Here is a 22,169-nt window from a genome sequence, read left to right as displayed (position 1 = left end):
TGGATTTTCTGAGCTATAAATCACCACCACAAAAATGACACAGACACTCCAGCACTCGGTTACTGTTTATTCAGTGGACAGCGTCACATTTTCCTTAAAGTAAGAAAACACTCCCTTACTGCCTTTCACAGTAGAAAACGTTCTTCACTTTGTGAAATTAGTAATGGATAAAACATCTATATGGCATTACGGTGATGAATACAGTGAAGTGTGAAAACATGAAACATTAAAATATCTTTATTTTGTAAGAAATAGTCAAAAACATATAATTTTGAAAAAGAGAATTTTTTTTACATCTGGATGGTGTTTGATGGAACAAATAGGAAACAGGAGATTTATGTGATGACCAGTGTCCCCCACATTAGAAAGATCTCGTTTGCTGTGGTGACTAGTTGAAAGAAGAACAGGAAATGTCAGGACAAGCTCTGGTTTTATCCTGTTGGGACTGTTTTTGAGAGGGTCTACTAGAGGATGGCACAGAGCAACCCGATCAGTAACGGTTGCCCCTTTCCGCTCCGTCCTGGCTGAGCTAAAGAGCTGCTATAGCTAAAGGTTCCAGTCATTGGGCTGCAGGACTGAGATCCTCAGGAGGTCATTTATCCCCACACCATCAAAATACATAACACCAACAGTCAGTTAGGCTAAGAGCCTGGCTGAGTGTATTGTACTGTCTGTGGCATGTTGCACACCTGGTAGTTTGGGTGACTGTACACTATGGTACATTTTACTTTGTTTTTACTGTATTTTGTGTTAATTGGACAAAATAATTTTTCTGCAGGGATCAATAAAATAATCTTGACATTTGAAAATAACTAAACTGTGACAGTAGATAGACAGAGATAAACTAGCCACTCCCTTTCTACTTGTTACTCCTAACACCATCACCACAGGAACAATACAAGTAGCTCCTGTATCAATGTATCAACGATTTGGTCTTTGCCAGGTTTTAAATTTCATTACCCTAGTTATTAACCAATGAAGCCAAAATGAAAGTTTGAAAATAAAAAACTAGGCACACCCTCTAAGCCCTAGAATTTAAAGAGGGTGGTGTTTGAGTTGGGAGACGGCTCACTGCCCATGGCGGCATTCTGTCAAGGGGCAACGCAAGCCATTAAGAAAACATAAATAACCACAGTCGTTATTCTGTTGATCTGATGAATCTAGAAATGTCATGCTTTGCATTGACATTCACAGTGAAAGAGAGACTGTACCGGGTGCTGTGTCTTCCGAAATGCTAAGTTGAGGCTGCAGATTTTGCGGGGGAGAGCTGCGCAGAGAGCAGCTCAAATGGTAGTCCTTCAATTTTATGTTAAGTCACTGACTTTAACTCCATTTTGGACCAAATATATGTCGTCAAGAAAAACTGAAGGCATCAGGAACAGCATTGGAGAGTGAGTTCAGTTGGACACAATCACAATACTACTGTGAAGACGGAGTTTATTTCACAGAACTATGGACAAATGATTATAGTTAAATAACTTGAGACTTCCCTACGTGGCAAGTTTGCTTAGTTCAACTCAATGTAGAATTGGCTGTATTTGACTAAAAATGCATACAGACACACTGGATCATAAAAACATTCACTTTGTCCAAGAGTGAAGAACTGTGCAGTTTCTGCTATAACACACAACAGCTCAAAGGCTTCCTTAAACACTATGGCCCATTACTGGGACCAAAATTAAGACTATCGCAAACCCCAGTAGTGTCGACTTCCTTCTCTCAGGTATAACAGGTTTGGCTGTACAGTGTGTGTGATGTCGAGCCACACACACTGCAGGAGCAGGAGCAACACACCACACATGAACTGATTTCACTCAACAACATTCAGATGTCAGACGGGAAATCTCGTACGAGACCAAACATGAATTCAGAGTAAACAAACATGGCTGACTGGGAAGAAGCAACGGCGATGGATTATGCTTAAAAAATATGCAAAAAATGTCATTTCTGACATCCACTGGTCTTTCTGGATTTGTCTTCTTTATTTAGGATTCCAAGTTTCTGTAGCCTCGCATTCTGAGTGGTTTCATGTCATATTCAACAGGCTGCGTTCTGGTTTCAAATTCAAAAATACTTTATTAATCCCAAGGGAAATTAAATGTTGCTGTAACTCATTAATTTAGATTCTTCAGAGTTACTGAAGACAGTGCTGGCCGTTGTTTGTCCTCAGGGAATATCACACACAGCTTTGCGACATCAGGCCAAGAAAATCCAACATGTTGAATATTCCCGGTTTTAGTTTGGAGCGATTCCAACATCCTTCCAAATGGACTCCATTCACTCTTAGCACACCACACCAGGTAGGAATACCTCTTATTAATCAGGTAGTACTTAAGATTGTCAGAAGGGGGAAATTGGGACAAAAATCAGCATAAAAATCTTCCCGTGTGAACTGCTACTGAAATGAGTACTCTCCTTCTCATTCCAGTAGCAGGCTTTGGAATGGATGTATCTTGAAATAGGGTCAAGAAACAGTACAATGGGAAAACTGAAGGCAGCTTGACAAGTTCATGATGCTGAGAAAGACCAAACATTGTAAGGAGTGATGTCTTTAAGCTCACAGTATTTTCTTCTTTCTCCATTGCTTAACCCTGAAGAACCTCAATTTTGCAAACACCGTCAACCAAAGCTTTGCTTCCCGTAGGTGGGGTGGCATCAATGTAAGGCTTTGAATGCAAGTTCACATGTATAAAACAGCAATAACAAAAACCTTCCCTTTGTTCAAGATATGTGTAATATTTCCAAGAAAGCTCAAGTGGCCCAGAAGAACAACGGAGTTCTCTGTAGCTGCTGGTACAGTCCAGGTGAAAAAAGTTCCTTTTCTTTCAGGAAGTGAGTCAGAGTTCATTGTAAATGAATAAACTGGTGGCTCAGTACTCAACAGTCACTGCTTTGGTTTTGAGGTATTCCAAGAGGGCGTCCTCTCCTGTGGACAAGACAGAAACACTTTAGGACTTTTTCAACTCGAGGTTCATGAATAGATTCAGCAACTCTACCCTTGTCTCTGTGAGAGTACATGGGATTTGTTTAAGTATAAAAGCTAATGACGGTTACTTGTTTTTTTTATTTATTATTATTTCACCAAGTAGCAAATGTTTTCACTGACCAAGGTCTTTGCCGAAGCCCGACTGCTTGAAGCCTCCAAAAGGCGAGGCGACATCGGTCTTGTTGTAGGTGTTTACGAACACGGTTCCGGCCTCCAGTCGCTCGCTGACATACATGGCTTTGCTGATGTCCTGTGTGAACACGCCTGAGGCCAGGCCATACTCTGTGTCATTGGCTCTCTGAAGCACACCGTCCACATCGCTGTGTTAGATGGAGCGGACAAAAGAAAGAGTCAGACTTCGATTAACTCAAACCACACAGTAATTGCAAAGATTAATCCTCCTCCCCCTTAACTTACCCATCTTTGAATTTGGACACGACCATGACAGGACCGAAGGACTCTTCTTTAGCAATGAACATGTGGTCCTCTACATCAGTGAACACAGTGGGTTCCATGAAGAAACCTGGAGGACAAGGAGAAACAGACTTGAACTAAGCTATTAACTCTGGCTTGATCATGTCTTAACCACTCCTCATCAATCCAGGATGAGGAGTTTTAACCTTGAAACAAAAGTCACAACATATTTTAATACTATGCACGAGTTACAAAAACAGTTGCCAGCAAAAGTCTGATTTGTTCAACTGTCTGTTCTGGCATAAGATCCATCAGGAAAGCCAGTAAAATGTGTGTTGTACCTGGCCTGTCGACTTGTTTGCCTCCATACACCAGTGTGGCTCCCTCCTTCACTCCTGTCTCGCAGTACTCCAGCAGTTTGTCCAGATGAGCTTTGTGGTTTTGGGGACCGTGGTCTGTGGAGCGATCCAGAGGGTCTCCAATCTTCATCTTCTTGATCTCCTCTACCTAACAGAGTGTAAAGACACGAAAAGACCAGCTTTAATATAAACAAACTAATTACACATGTTCTGCTTATTTTATACATAATAGATACTATGGTGTATCGGTATTTGAAAGCTACTTTCTTGTACTGACATACCCACAGACAAGCTGCTACAGTGGACTCTGGCGTAGAACTCCATACACTGACCTCTACTGGCGGAGAAGTGTAAGTTCATAGTGAACGTTTTCAAATGTACAGTACATGGCTACTGCCAACAAACATCCACCAGGTAACAGTTATTGGTAACATCGACTAAAATCTATTAACTAATATAATAGTTGGATGTTTTAGAGAACTGATCTGATGTTGGGAGGAAATAATTCATTTGTTAAGGTGGCCATCATACATCACTGGATGTACTTTAAGTGACTTTTTACTAATTCTGGTATTATAGTGTCCTTGAAAATACTTCAACAGTAACTGTTTCTATTGCGCGGTTTGGTTTGGCCAAATCAACTGACCTGTACCGCTTCACCTGTAGGTCCACCGGACCCTGATACAGTACTGGCATCACAGTCCGTTGATTGGGGGACAGAAAAACGTCACTGCTTGTGACAAGAACAAGACACACGAGAGAGTCACGTTTGTCTTCACCCTGGTAACAAACACCTAAAGCTGAGTTGGGTGTTTGGGTTTAACCCTGTCTGCCCTGTGAGAGTTCAACTGGAGGTGAAAACGCTGTCGGACCATGAAACGACATACTGAACCGCACCGATCCATGTCACACTGCTCAGTCGAAAAGAGGCAATAAAGCCTAACATCAGGAGAGGGCAACTCTAGACCTTGAGGGACCGTGTCTTGTGACTTTTAGATGCGTTTCTACTTCAATATCCTAAAATAATGAGGTCATTAGCAGGACTCTGGAGAAGTTGACTGCACTTAGAAGGTGATTCAGTTCTTTGAGTGAAGTGTGTTGGACCAGGGAAACATCTAAGAGTTGCAGGACACTGGTCCTCGATGACTGTGATTGCCCACCTCTACCCTACAGTTACTGGGACTCATTAAGTCAGTCCTCAGGGACAGGAGTCCCGCTGCTGTCTTAAGTCCAACACACTAGAATCAAATGGCTAAATTTCTTCCTTTGAATGCAGTCAGGTTCTACAAAGTTCTGCTTATGACATGATGTCTGATTTAGGTGAGTTAAGACCAGAATCATCTGGAAGTTGCAGGACACCAGCCTTCGACAGAAGCTTGACCTGATCAAAGTCAAAAGAACATGATGCTAATGGTCGTGTCTATGAATGCCTCTCAGCAAATGAAGGATTGTGGTTCCCAGTCTCTGTCCTCAAAGGCTGGTCTCCAATCTGTCCCAAACCATGAAATGATTGGTTTATTACCCGGCCTCTGCAGAACTTGGCGTGAAAGGAAGCATTCCTTTACTGCACAGCATGTCGGTGTTGAGGTATACTCACTCACCACTCGGCTGATGTACTCATCATGGATGGACTCCTCCACAAACAGGCGTCCAGCAGCAATGCAGTTCTCCCCTTTGTTGAAAAACACTGAGCTCATGCCCTGCAGAAAGCACAAGGGTTATGGAATGGATCATGTTGGGCTCAATTAAACTGAACCCGTTGATGATTCTTCTACATTTTTTTCAGAATTAGATAGGAAAACAAGTTTTGCAATTTCTATTTTACTAGTAGCTAAGACATTTGGATTAGTAATGTTTCCCTGGGTTATACGTGAGGTTAGCAGCCAGACTTAAAAATGAGAAACAGAAGAGAACATCCTACTTTAAGTAGACAAATGGAAATAAACGAAAGCACTTTGGGTCTAAACATACACATATGTGATGTAACAGCAATAAATAAAAAGCCTGTTCAGTCCTTCCAACAGAAATGTAAAGATGTTGCGCTTGCTAAACTCACCACGGACTTTAACTAGAACTGTGAGCTACGGTCAGATGAGACAAAGGTTGAGCTTGCGTGTTCCTGGGATTGGAACTTTTCTTACTTTTTTAACACTTTTCCAAACCTTGAAAACTTAAATCAAACCTAAACTTTGTAAGAAGCCAGATTTTAAACATAAATGTAGTAGACTTTGGCAGTGAACTATAGTGGGTATCAGAATGATAATCACAACATCACCTTCATGTAATATTCCAAAAACAAACTACATACAGTACCACTTGCAAAGACATCAGGTTTTACCTCATTGAAACAAAATATTCAGAGGTTGAATAGAAAGAGATATATCATTCTGATACCTCTTTCTGTTTTATTTTTTTCTTTTAGACAGAAAAGTGTCTTCGTCCATAATCACCGTTTTACCAGGGTTCCTCCAACACATTTCTCTCCATCTTAAAATAGAAAATACTGAAGTTTGCCATTTCTGAATAGTAGGAAGGAAAGGAACTAACGACAAATGGGAAGGGAGGAAGAACTCAAGAAAGAAAGGGAGGTAGAACAAAAATGGAAGGACAAATAAAAGAAAATACCCTGGACTGCATTGGAATCCACTTGTGTTAAAAAAAAAGCTACCAAACTAAAAAGCCTCTTTTCCAGATGGATGTTCTCTCACCATCTGAACCGCCTTGTCCATGTTGCAGTCGCTGAAGATGATGAGGGGAGATTTTCCCCCCAGCTCCAGAGAAACCTTCTTCAGGTTGCTAAGCGCACAGCTGCAGGGAGGAACCGTGGAGAGAAACTGTGAGGAAGGCAACTTGCTCATGAAATCAGCGAGCCAGCCTCCCCTGTTACCTCTTCATGATCTGTTTGCCGATTGGAGTAGAGCCGGTGAAGCCCAGCTTGCGGATGTCCGGGTGGTCGGAGAGTCTCTGACCCACCATGCCGCCTGGAGGAGAAAACAGCCAATCAGAGTGACGCTCCTTCGTATAATCCATTCTGATTTGCTGTTTATGCATCAATGCTAATTTTACCTGAGCCTGGCAGTATATTGATGACTCCTTTTGGGATTCCGGCTACCACAGAAAGCTCAGCAAACTTCAGAGCGGTCAGAGGAGTTACCTGGAAACATGGCAGAGGTGCAGTTAATGGAGACTGTAAACCTGCAAAAAATACAAAACTTTATTTGGCTCCTGCTCATTCAGAGGTCCTCATATGTTGAACAGTTTACCATTGCATATACAGCTTAATGACTCACATGGAACTATTTAATGTATTCTTTCTGAAACTGAAACAGGAAAGAATACAGAGGATGAAATGTCTGCACCTGAGCAGGTTTAAGGACCAGTGTGTTTCCAGCTGCCAGACAGGCTGCGCTCTTCCAGGCCAGCATCATCAGAGGGTAGTTCCATGGAATAACTATGGCACAAACTCTAGCATATAGAAAAGAAAAAAGAAAAACACAGTGAAATACATCTTCACAACAGAAACTGAGTCAGCGTTGGTCAGGCTCTACCCCAGAGGTTCTTTCTTGGTGAAGGTCAGATTCCGGTTGGGTCTGGCTTGGTTGATGGGGATCGTCTTGCCCTGCAGCAAACAGAACCGCATCATAGTGTCTCTTCTAGTCTGAGACCAGAGTAGCGTGTCCGTGACAGTTGTTAGCTTGCCTGGATTTTGTCACACCAGCCTGCAAAGTAGCGGAAGGTCTGTATGGACATGCCCACATGTGTCTTCAGGGCGAGCGTGTAAACAGCTCCTGAGTCAATGGACTCAATAGTGGCCAGCTCCTCCTGGTGTTCCTCCATCAGGTCAGCAAGCCTGAAGGGAGAAAAGGAAGTAAAGGTCAAAGGTCGGCTACCATCATTATATTTGGGTGGGTGGTGAATAACTATAAGTAGAACCACAGAAGGACATTTTAAAATTTGAAGCTGGGCCACACCAAAAACTATTTAAATAATCCAGTTTATTGTGCTTAAAAAGAAATCTGAATTAGCAGGTTGGAGATTTAAACCTCTGGTCACCGCTTCTCTGAAAAATACTGGATAACTTTATATGTGTATAAAAACAGAAGATGTACATAAACAGGTAGAAATGATGGGACTAAATGTAAAACTGAAAAATAATGTACGTTTGCATTCCAAAAAATTTAGGTAAATGGCCTGCAAAGACAAAAACGGAGGAGCAGAAAAAAATGCAGTTCTGACCAAACTGATCGTCTGGCTTCCACTAGGAGGAGCTACTTACTTATAGAGCAGACTTCCTCTGTCTCTGGGGTTCATCCTGCCCCACGGCCCAGAATCAAAAGCTTCTTTAGCAGCAGCCACGGCCCGGTCCACGTCTGCCACTGACGCATACGACACCTTACAGATCACCTGCGGAGGAAACAGTCGGATGAAGTGGATGGATGAACGGCTGGATGGACAGATGGATGGATGAACTTACAGATCCATCGGTTGGATTAATGGTGTCGTAGCTCTTGCCATTTTCTGCATCCTCAAACTTTCCATCGATAAAGCACTGGTACGGCATGTTCACCGTCATGTTGTTCACTTCTCTGGTTGCCTACGAAGACGAAGAGGAAACAGAAAGACGAAGGCTTCACCCGACTTCCAGATTGTCGTTCTGTTTCTGTCAGACCGTCAGACTCACGTAGTCGACGACCAGCTCCTCCTCCTGGTCCTCCCCTCGGAGCTTGCGGACGAACAGCTGGATGAAGTCGTGGAAGGTGGTGGCCATGTACACGTCCTCGTTTTGCAGCTGGACGCCTGCACACTTCTGCTTGACCTCCTCCACTAACCTGCAAACGGAAAGGACGCCTCATCATTGGTCCGAACCGCAGCCACAAAACACTGACAGAACTCCTGCATGTTGGGGCCACTGCTGCTGGATTATGGAGAAATAGAAGCCTAGAATGTATTCAGATGATTCTAATCATTTCTTTAAAAAAAAGTTTCCAGCTTTATGGAATTTGGTGAGCCCACATCGGCGTCGATATTGTAATTGTTTGCTGAAACTAAATATTACTTTGAGTCAGTTCAGGAAACTTGGATTAGCCTCAGTCAGAGAACAACTGGATGACAAATCAGGGTGGTTGTTAAAGGACCAGCTGCATGGGTTTTATTTTTTATCTCTTTACCGCATAAGATTTGGCAGATTCCAGCCCAACACTGGACCTTCTGTCTCACCTAACAACGTCCATGGAAGCGGCTCCGGACTTGAAGAAGTCTGTCGTTTCCTCGATGGCGCCCACGTTGCTGAGGATTCCCTTCCAGATGTTCTTTGAGTAAACAACAAAAACAGTTTATTTTTTTCTTCTGTCTATGCACCAAAAGGTCACAGAGGCAACCTAACGGCGTGTTGTGCTTGCCCTGATTTCCTCAGCCATCTTCTTCTCGTCATCGGTCAGCTCCACACTGGAGCTTTCTCCTGAGGAGAAGTATTTGGAAGCAGGAATCATCTTTCCGTCTTCAAACTGCAGATTCTTCACCAGGAGCTGCCGGTCAAACAACAGCCAGGTTAAAAACACGGCGGCGAGGTCACGCCAACACATCAGAGTTTGTTTGAACAAGCGGCCGTATCTGCTGCTGTTTGCTCTGGATGCTTGTTTAGAGTCGTGAGGAAGGAGAACTCACGGCGTTCCCATCGGTTCCGTACAGAACCAGCCCGGACTTGGTAATGAGGCCGGGTTGGGAAGCCCCCTCGATTTCCAGGGCCTGACCGGCTGGTACCGACCCCCCCAACATGGACGATCCGTAAAGGGTCACAGGCTGCAGAAAGGCAGAGATAAGCAGTTTGAACAGAAACTCTGCTTTGTAAAAGTATTCACATCCAAGAAACGTTTTCATGGGTCTTTTTCAACAAACCTCTGCGTTGGGTTTTATGTGACAGACCAACATGTTGATGCACAACTTTGTGTTGATTTTTTGTTGCATTTTTTAACAAATAAAAATCACGAATGTGTAGTGTGATTTGACACCTCTAAATAAAACAACCAGCAGAAAGCAGTCCATCTGCGTGTCATTTAATCTCAGCAGATTTGTGTGTTTTTTGTAGAAATTCTCATTGTTGGATCTGCACAATAGAGATGGCAATAATGGTAACTATAGCAATGGTGACATCAGTTACCATATTTGCTTTTCCTCTCTTTCCCATCTACTCTTCCATCACTTTTTACTTTTAGCATTTTGGAAATATCCAAACTCATGACACATTGAATATATTAGTCAATAATTACTGGTCTCCAAACAGCCCATCATGGATGGACTCCTCCACAAACATGAACATTTCACACACTGATATTGCAATGATGATGATGATGATAAACTGGCAGTATGTTGTGCCGGGGGTGAAGGTTCACCTTCCAGCAGGATAGCAACCCTAAGAATGCCGTCCGAGCTACATTGACGTTGTTAAAATCAAAGCACAATCATGTGTTAAAATCGACCAAAGTTCAAACCCAAACCCACATCAAACTCCTGTAGACTTACACCAACAGAGTTGTTGCTGTGTTTTCAGTGAACATTTGTTCATCAAAGGATTGATTCAGCCTTCAGGGGTGTCCAAACTTTTTGGAACATGAACCAGAGTCCCAAAGTTGAAAGTACTCAGGGGCCATGTTGTTTCTCCAACAAATCATTTTGTTATGAACTTTTTTATCTGGTTGTCTTCATTAAAGTCAGACAGTTTCCCAATGTTTTAAGACTTTTGTCAGTGTATTTGGTCTAGTGTACTTTAGTTTATTCTGTTATGTCAAACTTTGTTTTATTTCAATCAATCAACCAATCGATTTTAGCTATAAAGCACCCTTCATGTTGGAAGCAGCTCACTGGAAACACATAAAGAGTATATCTGAATGGGGTTTGAACCATCCAGGGTCACAGTCTGCAGGTGCAAATACCAGAGTTGTGAAGTTGTGAAGTAAACTGAAACTGGTGGGATTCTCCCTTTTTCTCCCATCTTTGTAGGGCTGGTGGATGTGAAAAGCAATGTACCTTCATCTTTTTTTCACTTCCCTGGACTAGCCAGGAGAGTCAATGCTCATATTCTTTGTTTTATTTCTTAATAAAATAATAATCAAAATGCATTTTGATTCATTCTTGATTGACTCAGTATTTCACCTAAGATAAGACTTATTTAATTCCTCAACAATTCCAAACAACAAAAATTTGAACTTTTTTCAAAGAACCCCTCGTCCAAGTTTAATAGTAGAATTAATGTGCTCTAGTCCTTTATTTTTCCAGTAAAACGTCACTGAATGTTTGTAGCTGTACATAATATGACATTAGAATGAAACAGAAACATGGCTATTATAAAAAAAACACTTTCCATTAAAGTAGAATTTCCTTTTTCGTTGAAATTGTCATGCTAAAAAATGCCTAAAGTGCTCACAGGAGGGTCAAACTGGTACCATTCTTTTAAATGCAGCAGGGGCCGCATGAAATTGTTCCGAGGGCCACACTTTGGACAGCTTTAATCTATCCAATAAAACCCCAATAAAACACACCTAATGTTGTGATTATAATGTGAGAAAATGTGAAAAACTCCAAAGGGTGTGCATACTTGTGCATGACACTCTGACCAAACAATAGAATGTCCCTCAGGCTTTATGTACCATCTGCTCTGGTCTTTTTTTTGTTTTGTTTTTTATTGCACGTGTTCCGGTAAACTCACCTGACCGTCGATGACAGTCCACGCTCCAGGGACTTTGTCATGGCCACGGATCCAGTTGTGGATGGCCTCAGCTGGCTGGGCCCAGTCCACCTGGGAGACGGGGAGAGGCCGGAGTCAGCACTGCTGAGCGCTCACTTTATTTTCTGAAGGGGGGACCTGCGTGAGGAGGGAGCCAAAACAACCCAGTGCTGCCCCCAGGGGGCCGCTCGGAGGAACGACAGGTGAAGGCCAATGCCTGTGCCGAGAATAGAACAGTGGAGCAAGCAGCCAGCGACGTGGCAAATCAGAAAGCGGTTAAGATCAGCTCCACCAATAGAAAAAACTAGCATGAACCAGTCAAGAGCTGCTCTCACTCAGCTGTGTGAGCCGTGTAACAGTACCTGTCCACGTGACTCTGAATCAGGCTGTTTTACTCTGAGCAGCCGGCCAACAGCTTGAACCTGATAAGTGCTGATGACTGTGGGAGTAAAAGCTGGAATGCAGGATGTAAAACTTGAGCTGGTTTAGTGTTTGATGGAAAATGACATCCACTAATTTGTCTTTAGAGTGCCGGGTTTTCTTTAGACAGCGGCAGCATGTCATAGATAACTCTAACTCTACGGTTTGCTCTCACCCTGGAGTTGGATTTCTTCTGGATGCCCTCGTAACTCGCTCCCTCCTCTGTCTGGGGGATTCGAGGGGCCTTTCCATCAGCAATGAGCTGCACTGCCTCCACCTGACACAACAAGTAACAGTTGGTGGTATATGTCTGGGTAAAAGGGGTTGTGCTGACATTCCGCTGGTTACCATGGCTTTGATGCCCTCTGGGAAGAGGAAGCGGTTGTACAGCATGTCCACCGTGTCGTTGGGCTCTACGCTGCATTCCCTCTGCAGCAGGATGGGGCCCGTGTCCAGGCCGTCGTCGGCCCAGAACACGCTGAAGCCAGCTTTTTTGTCACCGTGAATAAGAGTCCTGGAGATAAGCAGAGATTTATGAGGGATTTGAAAAGCCAACATGTCATTTAGACAATTTCAACTTGCTCCAGACTCAGACCCAAAAACCTTAAAGGGACAGTATTGTGTGTTTTCTAGACATATAGGGACATTTCATAGCACAACCAAGTAACTAAGCCTTCAGTTGTTGTAAAAATACTATAATAGCTTGGAAGCTGCAGCTCTGAGGAAGTGCTGTGCCTCGAAGGCGGAGCTAGATCCTCCCAGGCGTTTTGCACAGCTGAATGGTTGCCATGGAGATCAAAGGATTTCTCAAACATGCATGAAAGAATCAAGGCAACACTCCAGGTATGTTGTTGATGAGAGAAAAACATTATAACATGATGTAAGGTTTACAAAAGTTAATTTTGCATAATACTGCCCTTTTAATGCTAAAAATTGTTTTTGTTATGGTTGTTGTATTACATACAATCCCAATAAAATACATTGAAAGTGTGAAACAATTCAATGAGGGTGAATATTTTTGAATGGTACTTTTATGAACCAGTGGTGATGAGGCAAATGTTACACTTAGTTTCTTAAAGAAAAAAAAAACACATGAAAACACAAAGCTAGCTTGATGTATGTTTGTTTTCAAGCAACTGTAAAACCCCAGAGAACAACTCAAACAGTTTATAAAGCTCTATGAGGGAAAAAAGGTGATACAACCATTGTACTTAATGCTTCATGGCACTACTATAGATAAAGTCCTTACTAATGTGCTTGCCTTAAATTATTCTAGGAAAGACACAAATTAAAGTTTAGGTATTGTCAGATTTTTTAAAAGTTAAGTGACGGGGTAAAAAATTTGAGATTTGAAAAAAACTCCGTTTTTACGGGAAACAGCTGCAAACATACAGTACAGTCATGGCCAAAAGTTTTGAGAATGACACAAATATTATATTTTCACATGATCTGCTGCCCTCTGGTTTTCATGTGTATGTCAGATGTTTTCATCACATACAGAAGTACAATTGCRATCATATTATGAGTAACAAAAGCTTTTATTGACAGTTAGAATGAGTTAATGCAACAAGTYAATATTTGCAGTGTTGACCCCTCTTCTTCAGGACCTCTGCWATTCTCCCTGGCATGCTGTCAATCAACTTCTGGACCAAATCCTGACTGATAGTCGTCCATTCTTGCACAATCAATGCTTGCATTTTGTCAGAATTCCTCGGTTTTTGTTTGTCCACCCGTCTCTTGATGATTGACCACAMGTTWTCAATGGGATTAAGATCTGGGGAGTTTCCAGGCCATGGACCCAAAATCTCTGTTTTGTTCCCTGAGTCAGTTAGTTGCCACTTTGCTTTATGGCAATGTGCTCCATCACGCTGGAGAAGGCTTTGTTCATCACCAAACTGCTCTCATTCTGGTACCATTCTTTATTCGTGGCTGTTTTAGGCCAGACTGTGAGAGAGCCGACTCCCTTGGCTGAGAAGCAACCCCACACATGAATGGTTTCTGGATGCTTTACAGTTGGCGTGAGACAAGACTGGTGGTAGCGCTCACCTCGTCTTCTCCAAACAAGATGTTTTCCAGATGTCCCAAACAATCGGAAAGGGGATTCATCAGAGAAAATGACTTCACCCCAGTCCTCAGCAGTCCACTCACTCCCTGTACCTTCTGCAGAATATCAGTCTGTCCCTGATGTTTTTCCTGGAGAGAAGTGGCTTCTTTGCTGCCCTCCTTGAGACCAGGCCTTGCTCCAAGAGTCTCCGCCTCACAGTGCGTGCAGATGCACTCACACCTGCCTGCTGCCATTCCTGAGCAAGCTCTGCACTGCTGGTAGCCCGATCCCGCAGCTGAACCACTTTTAAGAGACGGTCCTGGCGCTTGCTCGTCTTTCTTGTGCGCCCTGGAGCCTTTTTGGCAACAATGGAACCTTGAAGTTCTTGATGATGCCATAGATTGTTGACTGAGGTGAATCTTTCTAGCTGCTCTTCCCTGTTGGGCCATTTTTGTGCAGTGCTATGATGACGGCATGTGTTTCTTTAGAGATAACSATGGTTCACAGAAGAGAAACAATGATGCCAAGCACCAGCCTCTTTTTAAAGGGTCCAGTGGTATCATTCTTACTTAATCATGACAGATTGATCTCCAGCCCTGTCCTTATCAACACCCACACCTGTGTTAATGGAGCCATCACTGAAACCATGTTAGCTGGTCCTTTTAAGGCTGCAATGAAGTTGAAATGTGTTTTGGGGGATAAAGTTAATTTTCTAGGCAAATATTGACTTTGCAATTAATTGCTGTTAAGCTGATCACTCTTTATAACATTCTGGAGTTTATGCAAATTGCCATTATAAAAACAGAAGCAGTAGACTTTGGAAAAATTAACATTTGAATCATTCTCAAAACTTTTGGCCATGACTGTAGTTGTTCACAATCATTAATAACCAGGGAGGGGAACAGACAGGGAGAGATAAGAGAACCAGCTTGGAACTTTTACTTTCACTTACACATTGGAGAGCACTGGAGGTTTGTGCAAGATGATTCAACAGAAAAGATGACATTAAAGTGCGACAGGCGGTCTTAATCTTCCATATGGTCTTTCGGTAACACTTTATTTGAAAGGTGTCCATAAGACTGACATGTCACTGTCATAAACATGACATAACATCTGTCATGAACATGAAGAAGTCTTTATGAATATTTATGACAGTTGTCATGAAGTGTAATTCGGTAAATAATAACACTTTTAATGCAAAGTTGCTCGAAAAGTAGCATTAAAAGTCCATTAAAAATGCCAACTTTGCATGATTTTGTAAATTATGATAATTTAATGCAAAGTTGCCATTTTTAATGGGCTTTTAATGCAACTTTTACAGCAACTTTGCATTAAAAGTGTTATTATTTACAGAATGACACTTCATGACAACCGTCATAAACATTCATAAAGACTCCTTCATGTTCATGACAGATGTTATGTCATGTTTATGACAGTGTCATGTCAGTCTTATGCACAACCCTTCAAATAAAGTGTTACCGGTCTTTCTTTCTCACCAGTTGATGGCAGAAGCTCCTCTGTGCAGCGGTAAGATGGACGGGTGGTAGATGATGGAGCCGTGCTGGGGATGGTCGATTACGTTCATGGGGATAAACTGGGAGCAGAAGGGCATGACGTTGAGCTCTGCGCCCACCGACTTGTACGCGTCCACCACGTCTGGGATAGGTTTCCCTTTGACGCGCCACCTCGGAAACTTGAACACGGGCGTCCCGTCCTTCTCCGCTGCCACAGCTAACAGTGAGGAGGAGATGTGAGAACTGCAGGTTGGACAGGTCAGCACTTAGAGAATCAGACTCAGAACATTCACAAATTAATTTTACGTTTTATAGGCTTTAATGAGATTTGTTGATACTTTAAAGGGTTCTTTCACATTAACACATAAAAGTTTCTATGGTTTTCATACTTTTTTTCATAGAAATTGCTGAGAATGCAGTTTGGGAATTTTAATACAAATTGCCAGTGGCTTTATTCCACTTCTCTACAATGTCCCTTAGATGATGGAGGTTCTAATCTGTCTATAAGGCGGAGTCTAATGGAGGACGGTCATTTTTGACTGCTTGTATCTGCATTATGTCTAAGTTATGATTAATTGAGCAGAGCTGGAGAAGAAGCTCCAATGAGTCAGTCACCAAGATCCTTAAAATCCTCTGCTAGAGGCAAAAACGAATAACATCTTTCCTGTTTAGGGTAATGGCCTTAGAGTTGTTGGATCTTTATCTCACCCTGGTCACTTCATGATGGTCATAAGTAAAGAGCTCAACAGCAGCACATCATCTGCATAAAGTCAAACATAAGACCACGAGGTTCCCAAACCAGACACCATCCTCTCTGAAAGTACGCTTTCAGATTCTGTCCATGAACAGCCTCAACAGGATGAGTGACCAGCTGTACAATCTGTACTGGGAGTGACTCAACTTTGTTCCAAGACAACGGACACAAACATTTCTTTGGTTGCAAGAACTTGGTAGATCTTTAAAGCATTCTTAGCACCCAATGTTCACTCAGTGACCTCCCGTCAGATCTCTCAGGAGGTAGACTGGAAAACCAAACTCCCATGTTCCACTCAGCAACGCTGCGACACAATCTGCTCCAGAGTTCTACAGCCAGAACAGAAAAACAATGCTTTCATGTTCAAATAATGTTAAAGCCCTCAAAGAACTTTTGTTGATGACCTATTTAACTATACCAGAATGTTCTTAGACATTAAAAAAACCTATCTGGTTAGATTCCATTGATGTGTTTGGAAAGGTTTCAAAAGATTCCAGCAACAGGAAAGAGATGTGATTTAATGCTCTTCATAAAGAGTAACCAGCGGTTTCAGCCAGTTCAACATAATTTAGATAAGCTTTAATAGATCTGGTTCTAACCAGATCTGCCTGCTCTATCCAGATACACACAAGTACAATAAAATGTGACAAACTTGGCAGGAAGCAGCACCTCAGGCAGCATAAACAAGCTTGTTATACTTTATATGGTATGGAGGTCAAAGGACTCCACAGCCAGACCTGAAAACTCTCAGGCCAGCAGATCCAGAACAAAGCTGAAACAAAATCCAAACTCTACTCAGATTCTTCTGGGATATTTTCTAACCTGATGTAAGACCTGGAAGTCTACAGCTTCCTGCAAACGATTCATTGGTTTTTCATCTCTGTGCCTCTTCCAGCACAGACAATGGAATCACTCTGCCTTAGCCAAAACGGGATAAAGGCATGTCTTTGTCCCAGAGCACAGCACAGTCAACACACATCTACCTCAGCCACAGCGCCGGCCTCTGCTGACCCACAGCTGAGATCCACAACAAACTCTCTTGATAGTAAAGTTTTCACAGGGGTCCTCCCAGGAAGTCTAAAAATCTACCTAATGTTGTTGTTTTTCGTGGCTCCTGTAAATGGAATCATAATATTTTTCTAAAAATATATTTTTACAGAAAAACAGAGTAACACTGTCACCCACTTGTCTAAAGTTAGGCAGTAATTAGCAATTAGAAAAATGTTCTTATTTTCAAAACGTTTTAGTTTTTGGAGCTTTTTTGTTTATTGTCAATTTATAATTTACCATCACAGGAAATGACTTTTTCACAAAGTCTCAGCTTGGCTTGGATAGCTGCTTTTTCCTTTTAATAGAATTGTCACTTGAAAATTGCATTTTGTGTTGATTTATATTCTTTTTGTCCAGTGTGAAAGTTTTTCTGATGATCTAAAAACATTTTAATGAAACACAAAAAAGAGAAATATGTAAGGAGGCAAATACTGTTGCCTGAAATGAGCATTTCCTCAACCCAATTCTTTTTTTTCACATTGTGAAGCATAATATTTACAAAAGGTTGTTCATTTTTCTTCAGTTTTATGTCGTAAGAAAACTTGTCAAATTTCCTGAAGACAGCATCAAACCCAACTAGTTTAAACTGAAAGTAATTTTTTGTGTTAACGTTTGATAAAAGACCTGAAACTATTTTGCTTTGTTAAACAACCTTTTATTTTCATACTTTACTAATGTGTTGAAAATGTTTAAAACATGAGGACCAGAAGATGAACGTGTTTGTGTTAACTCTAAATTGCGTCAACATCAAACAGCAACGATGTGACGACAGAAAAAGAGCAGCAGTTACAGACGGTTGACTCACCCAGGGGGTCGGCCTTGCCATCTTTGTCAGGAACTGTGAACACACCCACGACCTTGTGACCCTGCTTCCTCAGGTTACTGTACACCTCTTGACCAAACAGACTCTGACCAATAATGGCCAGTTTTAGCTTATTCTGGTAGTAATGCTGGAAAGAGAAAAACACAATCTGTTAGATTTAGTGAACCTCCGATGCTTTAAAAGACCTTTTCTTACACTCTCATCGTTTACATGTAGTGTTTACACTCTTACACAGTACTTCTTGCTCATTGCTTATTAGTTTTTAAACCTGGGTGGGTATGTTCCCACTAAGTGGGAACAGTTCCTAATTTATGCACACCCTTTACCAGCCTCATATTAGGAACAATTGGTTGAACTATCCATGCTTTATTCAAGTCATAGTCGCTTGAAAAGTCACAAACATTTCTACAGGTTTGTGGGAACAGTTCACACAGCAGTGTGAAGTTATGAATGTGTGGGCCTACTCCACACACATTTCAGGTTTACAACGTGTGTGTGTATGGTTCACACACCTGTTCACACACCTGTTTAAAATGCACAAACATATGAATACTGTCCACACACATGTAAAGTTAACTAATATGTGAACACTTTTCACTGAAATCAACTTTACAGAGATGTGGGTACTGCCTATATAAACATAACGTTTACAAAGCACTCCAGAAAGTGTAATGTATACAAGAATGTGGGCGCAGTTCGCACACTTATAAATGTATGGGAAAAGTCCCAACACATGTAAAGTTGACGAATATGTGGGATCTGTTCCCACACCTATGTAGTAAAGTTTACACACGTAATTTCCAAACATACTATTTGTACTTTACAAGCTTGTGGGAACTATCAGCACATCTGTCTAAAGTTTATAAGTGGTAACAGTCTATGTGTGTGTAAACCTACAGATTTCTACACGCCCACAAACAGTTTACAAACCTGAGTAGTTTTCACCATCAACTTTACAAGATGTGGCCCCTGAAACTTTATACAACTAAGGACACACTCTGCGCACTTGTGTAAAGTTTTCAAAGATGTGCATATAGTTTCCACATCCACAAATTGACAAAGATAATGCAGTATTTTAATTCCAAAATTGAGAAAGCTATATAGTTTCAGTAAGTAGGTATAATAAAATACTTTCGTTAATGGTATCGGTTATAAGCCAAATAGTATATCGGCATTGTCTAATATTGACCAAAAATCCAATATCATGCATCTGGAATGCAAGAGTAAAAAAAGTAACGTTTACAAACTTGCGGGAACTATCAACACATCTGTGTAAAGTTTACGATCTTGCGGGTGCCTGTGTTTTTATGTTCTGCAGCAGGTAGCTCCTTGCAAGTGGGAACCTATTTTTACAAGCAGACTTTTCCCTCTGGGTGAACTAATATCTTAGAAATTAGTAAAAAAAAAAAAAGCCTGGAAATTATCCCCATAATTCAGGAATATTCAATCAAATCAAATCCCACTGATGACGCTGTCAGATCGGCTCTGTGGCTGAAGGAGTCCAGAGAGCTTAAATGCTCGCCTGGGGCCCCATCCGTCTGACAGGAGCTGCCCATGTGGGGACCGTGTCAGGTTTCCCAAGCTCCCTCTCATACATGGACTTATCAAACGCGCTCTGCTGCTGCACGGCGTCTCCGCACCGCTTCATGATGCATTCAAAGCAACTACGTACAGTAGCAACAGAGCAGCTTCTGACAAACTGGTTAAAGTGCCAACAGTGAGGCTGCAGCAGGCGCGACAGGGAACCTCCAGTCCTGCCTGCAGGCGCGATGCTAAGCCGTTAATCGTGTGTTTCACTACGGAGCGCGTTTCATCCAACTCCCTCCGTCTCGCACAGTTTATGATCGCCGACGTGAAACGTAAGGAAACAACGTGGCAAACTGTCACGCTGCAGAACCGTAATCCCGCAGTTCTGACTGAGCTGCTCACATCGCCAGACACCAGTGTGACAGTCAGCCGGGATCCGAGCAGGAAGCTCGGTGTTACTCACGGAGGAGGTGGAGAATTTCCTTAAGACTTGAGTCGCTGTCCACAGCATGATGGCGGAGTTAGTGCATATAAAAATAGATGGAAGTAAGAAGGGAATATGAGGGATCCGTTCCAGCCCGCTCTGGAGCTCTGAGCGCCGCCGCCACCTCTTTATGTGTGTGTGTGTGTGTGTGTGTGTGTGTGTATGTGTGTGTGCGTCTGCGTGCGCGCGCAGGTGCCAGTGTGTGACGCGAGCGCAGAGCGGGTTGGTTGGAGGCAGTTACTGTCTGTCTGTCGTCGTGGTGTGGGCTTGACGCAGCCGGTTTATACCCGCCACGGCCACGGGGCGACACGGCACGTACTGTACGTGCGCGATCACGCTGCGCGTTCAATACCAGGGATGCTCCTCTCAGGCTGCTCTGCTCTTTATCTGAGTAAATATAGCAGTCAGATTAAATCCGAGCTTTAACTAGGCCACTCAGAAAGCACAGTCTTCGTCTGGATTTTCTGCTAGAAATCAGAATCCATTTGATAGAACTGAAACAAAACCCGTAGCATCACATGTTTGACTGGATGTTCCTTTCCTGAAATGCTGTTTGTTTTATACCACATGCAATATACCACTTGGTTTATCAAAAGTGAACTTTTGGTTTATCATGTTTTTGGTTGAGGCAGTTATTCCCTCTGGTTTCGCATGCTGTCCAAAGGGAGGATTTCCACTCTGACATTTTTACATTTGGACATTTGAAATGATGGCATAGCAACAAGCTTAGTTGTTTTTTTTACAACGAGCTGATTTGCATCACAAAAGCTCAAATGATATGTGAACTGTGATGGCAGAGGAGTTGGAAAGGCTTCATGGATGCAGAGCAGAGAGAGAAGGAGGAAGTTCAGACCATCTCTGACTCCAATGTTGCTCTGCCTGGATTTTTTTATGTACAGCATCGGGCCACAGACATAAAGAGGAGCTGCAAAAGCTCCTCTTTAAATTGTTGATTAGAACAATTGATGGAATCAACAATTCAATCCAGGAATATCTTACTGTGGAATATCGTCTCTCTGCTGCCTGGAAATTGAGCTGTTAGCATGTCGTGACGGTCAGAGACGGCTACACAAATACAGTGTTCAGTCAGAGGCTTCAGATTGCTGAAAAATTGACTTCCTGCTCACAGCATTGCCATCCACAATGACAATATGATATGAGTTATTAAAGTTAATACTCCTTAGGGATGAATCAAGTATTTGAATGTGTGATTCTGCACTTCGGATCACGTTTTCTTTTAACCCCAGTGGTCACTACAGTGGACAACTATCTAAAAGCCCTTTTCTTGTGCTTCTTGTCTTCTTATAAATGCACATAGACCACTAAAGTGGACACTGATGCATAATAAAATACACTATCAACTACTGGCCATCAGCTGCAAATGCAAGAAATTATTTTTGTTAAATCCAATATGGCTGACAGATAAAAAAAGCTGTTCCTCCTTCTGCTGTAAATGACTCTTGCAAGTAAAAAATATTTTGACATCAGATAACCCCTAAAGAACAATACTACTAATGTATTTTTCGAATAACTATTTGGAGGAAATTACAATTGATCATCTAAAAAAATAAAAAAAAAATAAAAAATAATGCTTCCTACCTTTTTTTATGCCTTAAGAAAATAAAAAAAATTGAGGAAAAAAATCCTGACACAAAGGATCATAATTTATGCATGAAAGGGTTAATAAACATCCTCATTTGAAAACTGCTGCTTGTATTTACTCAGGTTATCCCTGAAGTTAACAGTTTGTTTTATGATTTGAGACAAAATAAAAACCCGGTAAAAACAGAAGAAGTTTGTAATGGAGTGCTCAGTATTTGCCTTTTCCGTTTTGTACTGTACAGACGGAGCTCTCAGGCTTTTGGACCGTTCACCTGCCAGAACTCCCACACAGAACAAACGGAACAAAAACACATCTGGCACCGTCCAAACTCGACTGCCCTGCACAGGTTCCTGAGGAGCAAAGGTTTGAGCGATCAGCTGACACCTGGCAGCGAGACAGAACCCCGTCTGCATAATCACTCACTTCTTCTACTGAAGGAGAAATTAAAACAGCTCCGGCCTGCAGAACTCA

At 42.1% G+C, this 22,169-nt stretch overlaps 1 protein-coding gene and 1 long non-coding RNA gene across 2 annotated transcripts; one reads left to right on the top strand and one right to left on the bottom strand.

Annotated features, from left to right (window-relative positions):
• Window positions 1-52: 52 nt before the first annotated feature.
• On the bottom strand, window positions 53-20,327 carry aldh1l2 (aldehyde dehydrogenase 1 family, member L2). Its single transcript, XM_008401503.2, has 23 exons — window positions 20,075-20,327; window positions 18,067-18,211; window positions 15,440-15,674; window positions 12,248-12,413; window positions 12,075-12,176; window positions 11,462-11,551; window positions 9,424-9,558; window positions 9,159-9,284; window positions 8,977-9,068; window positions 8,441-8,588; window positions 8,234-8,353; window positions 8,036-8,163; window positions 7,459-7,609; window positions 7,308-7,378; window positions 7,119-7,224; window positions 6,826-6,913; window positions 6,647-6,740; window positions 6,468-6,567; window positions 5,361-5,459; window positions 3,742-3,907; window positions 3,404-3,509; window positions 3,107-3,306; window positions 53-2,926 (listed from the first exon to the last, which is right to left on the bottom strand). Exons 1-23 carry the CDS (start codon window positions 20,120-20,122, stop codon window positions 2,871-2,873), a joined length of 2,772 nt encoding a protein of 923 aa, XP_008399725.1. The 5' UTR covers window positions 20,123-20,327; the 3' UTR covers window positions 53-2,870.
• Window positions 15,628-22,167, top strand: LOC108165889 (uncharacterized). The gene is made up of 2 exons (XR_001776226.1): window positions 15,628-15,715; window positions 21,940-22,167. It is a non-coding gene; the product is annotated as an uncharacterized LOC108165889 (long non-coding RNA).
• Window positions 22,168-22,169: the final 2 nt, after the last annotated feature.

This window comes from Poecilia reticulata, linkage group LG23 (assembly GCF_000633615.1).
Source record: "Poecilia reticulata strain Guanapo linkage group LG23, Guppy_female_1.0+MT, whole genome shotgun sequence".
Taxonomy (NCBI): Eukaryota; Metazoa; Chordata; class Actinopteri; order Cyprinodontiformes; family Poeciliidae; genus Poecilia; species Poecilia reticulata.
This window is presented reverse-complemented; position numbering and strand designations above follow the sequence as displayed.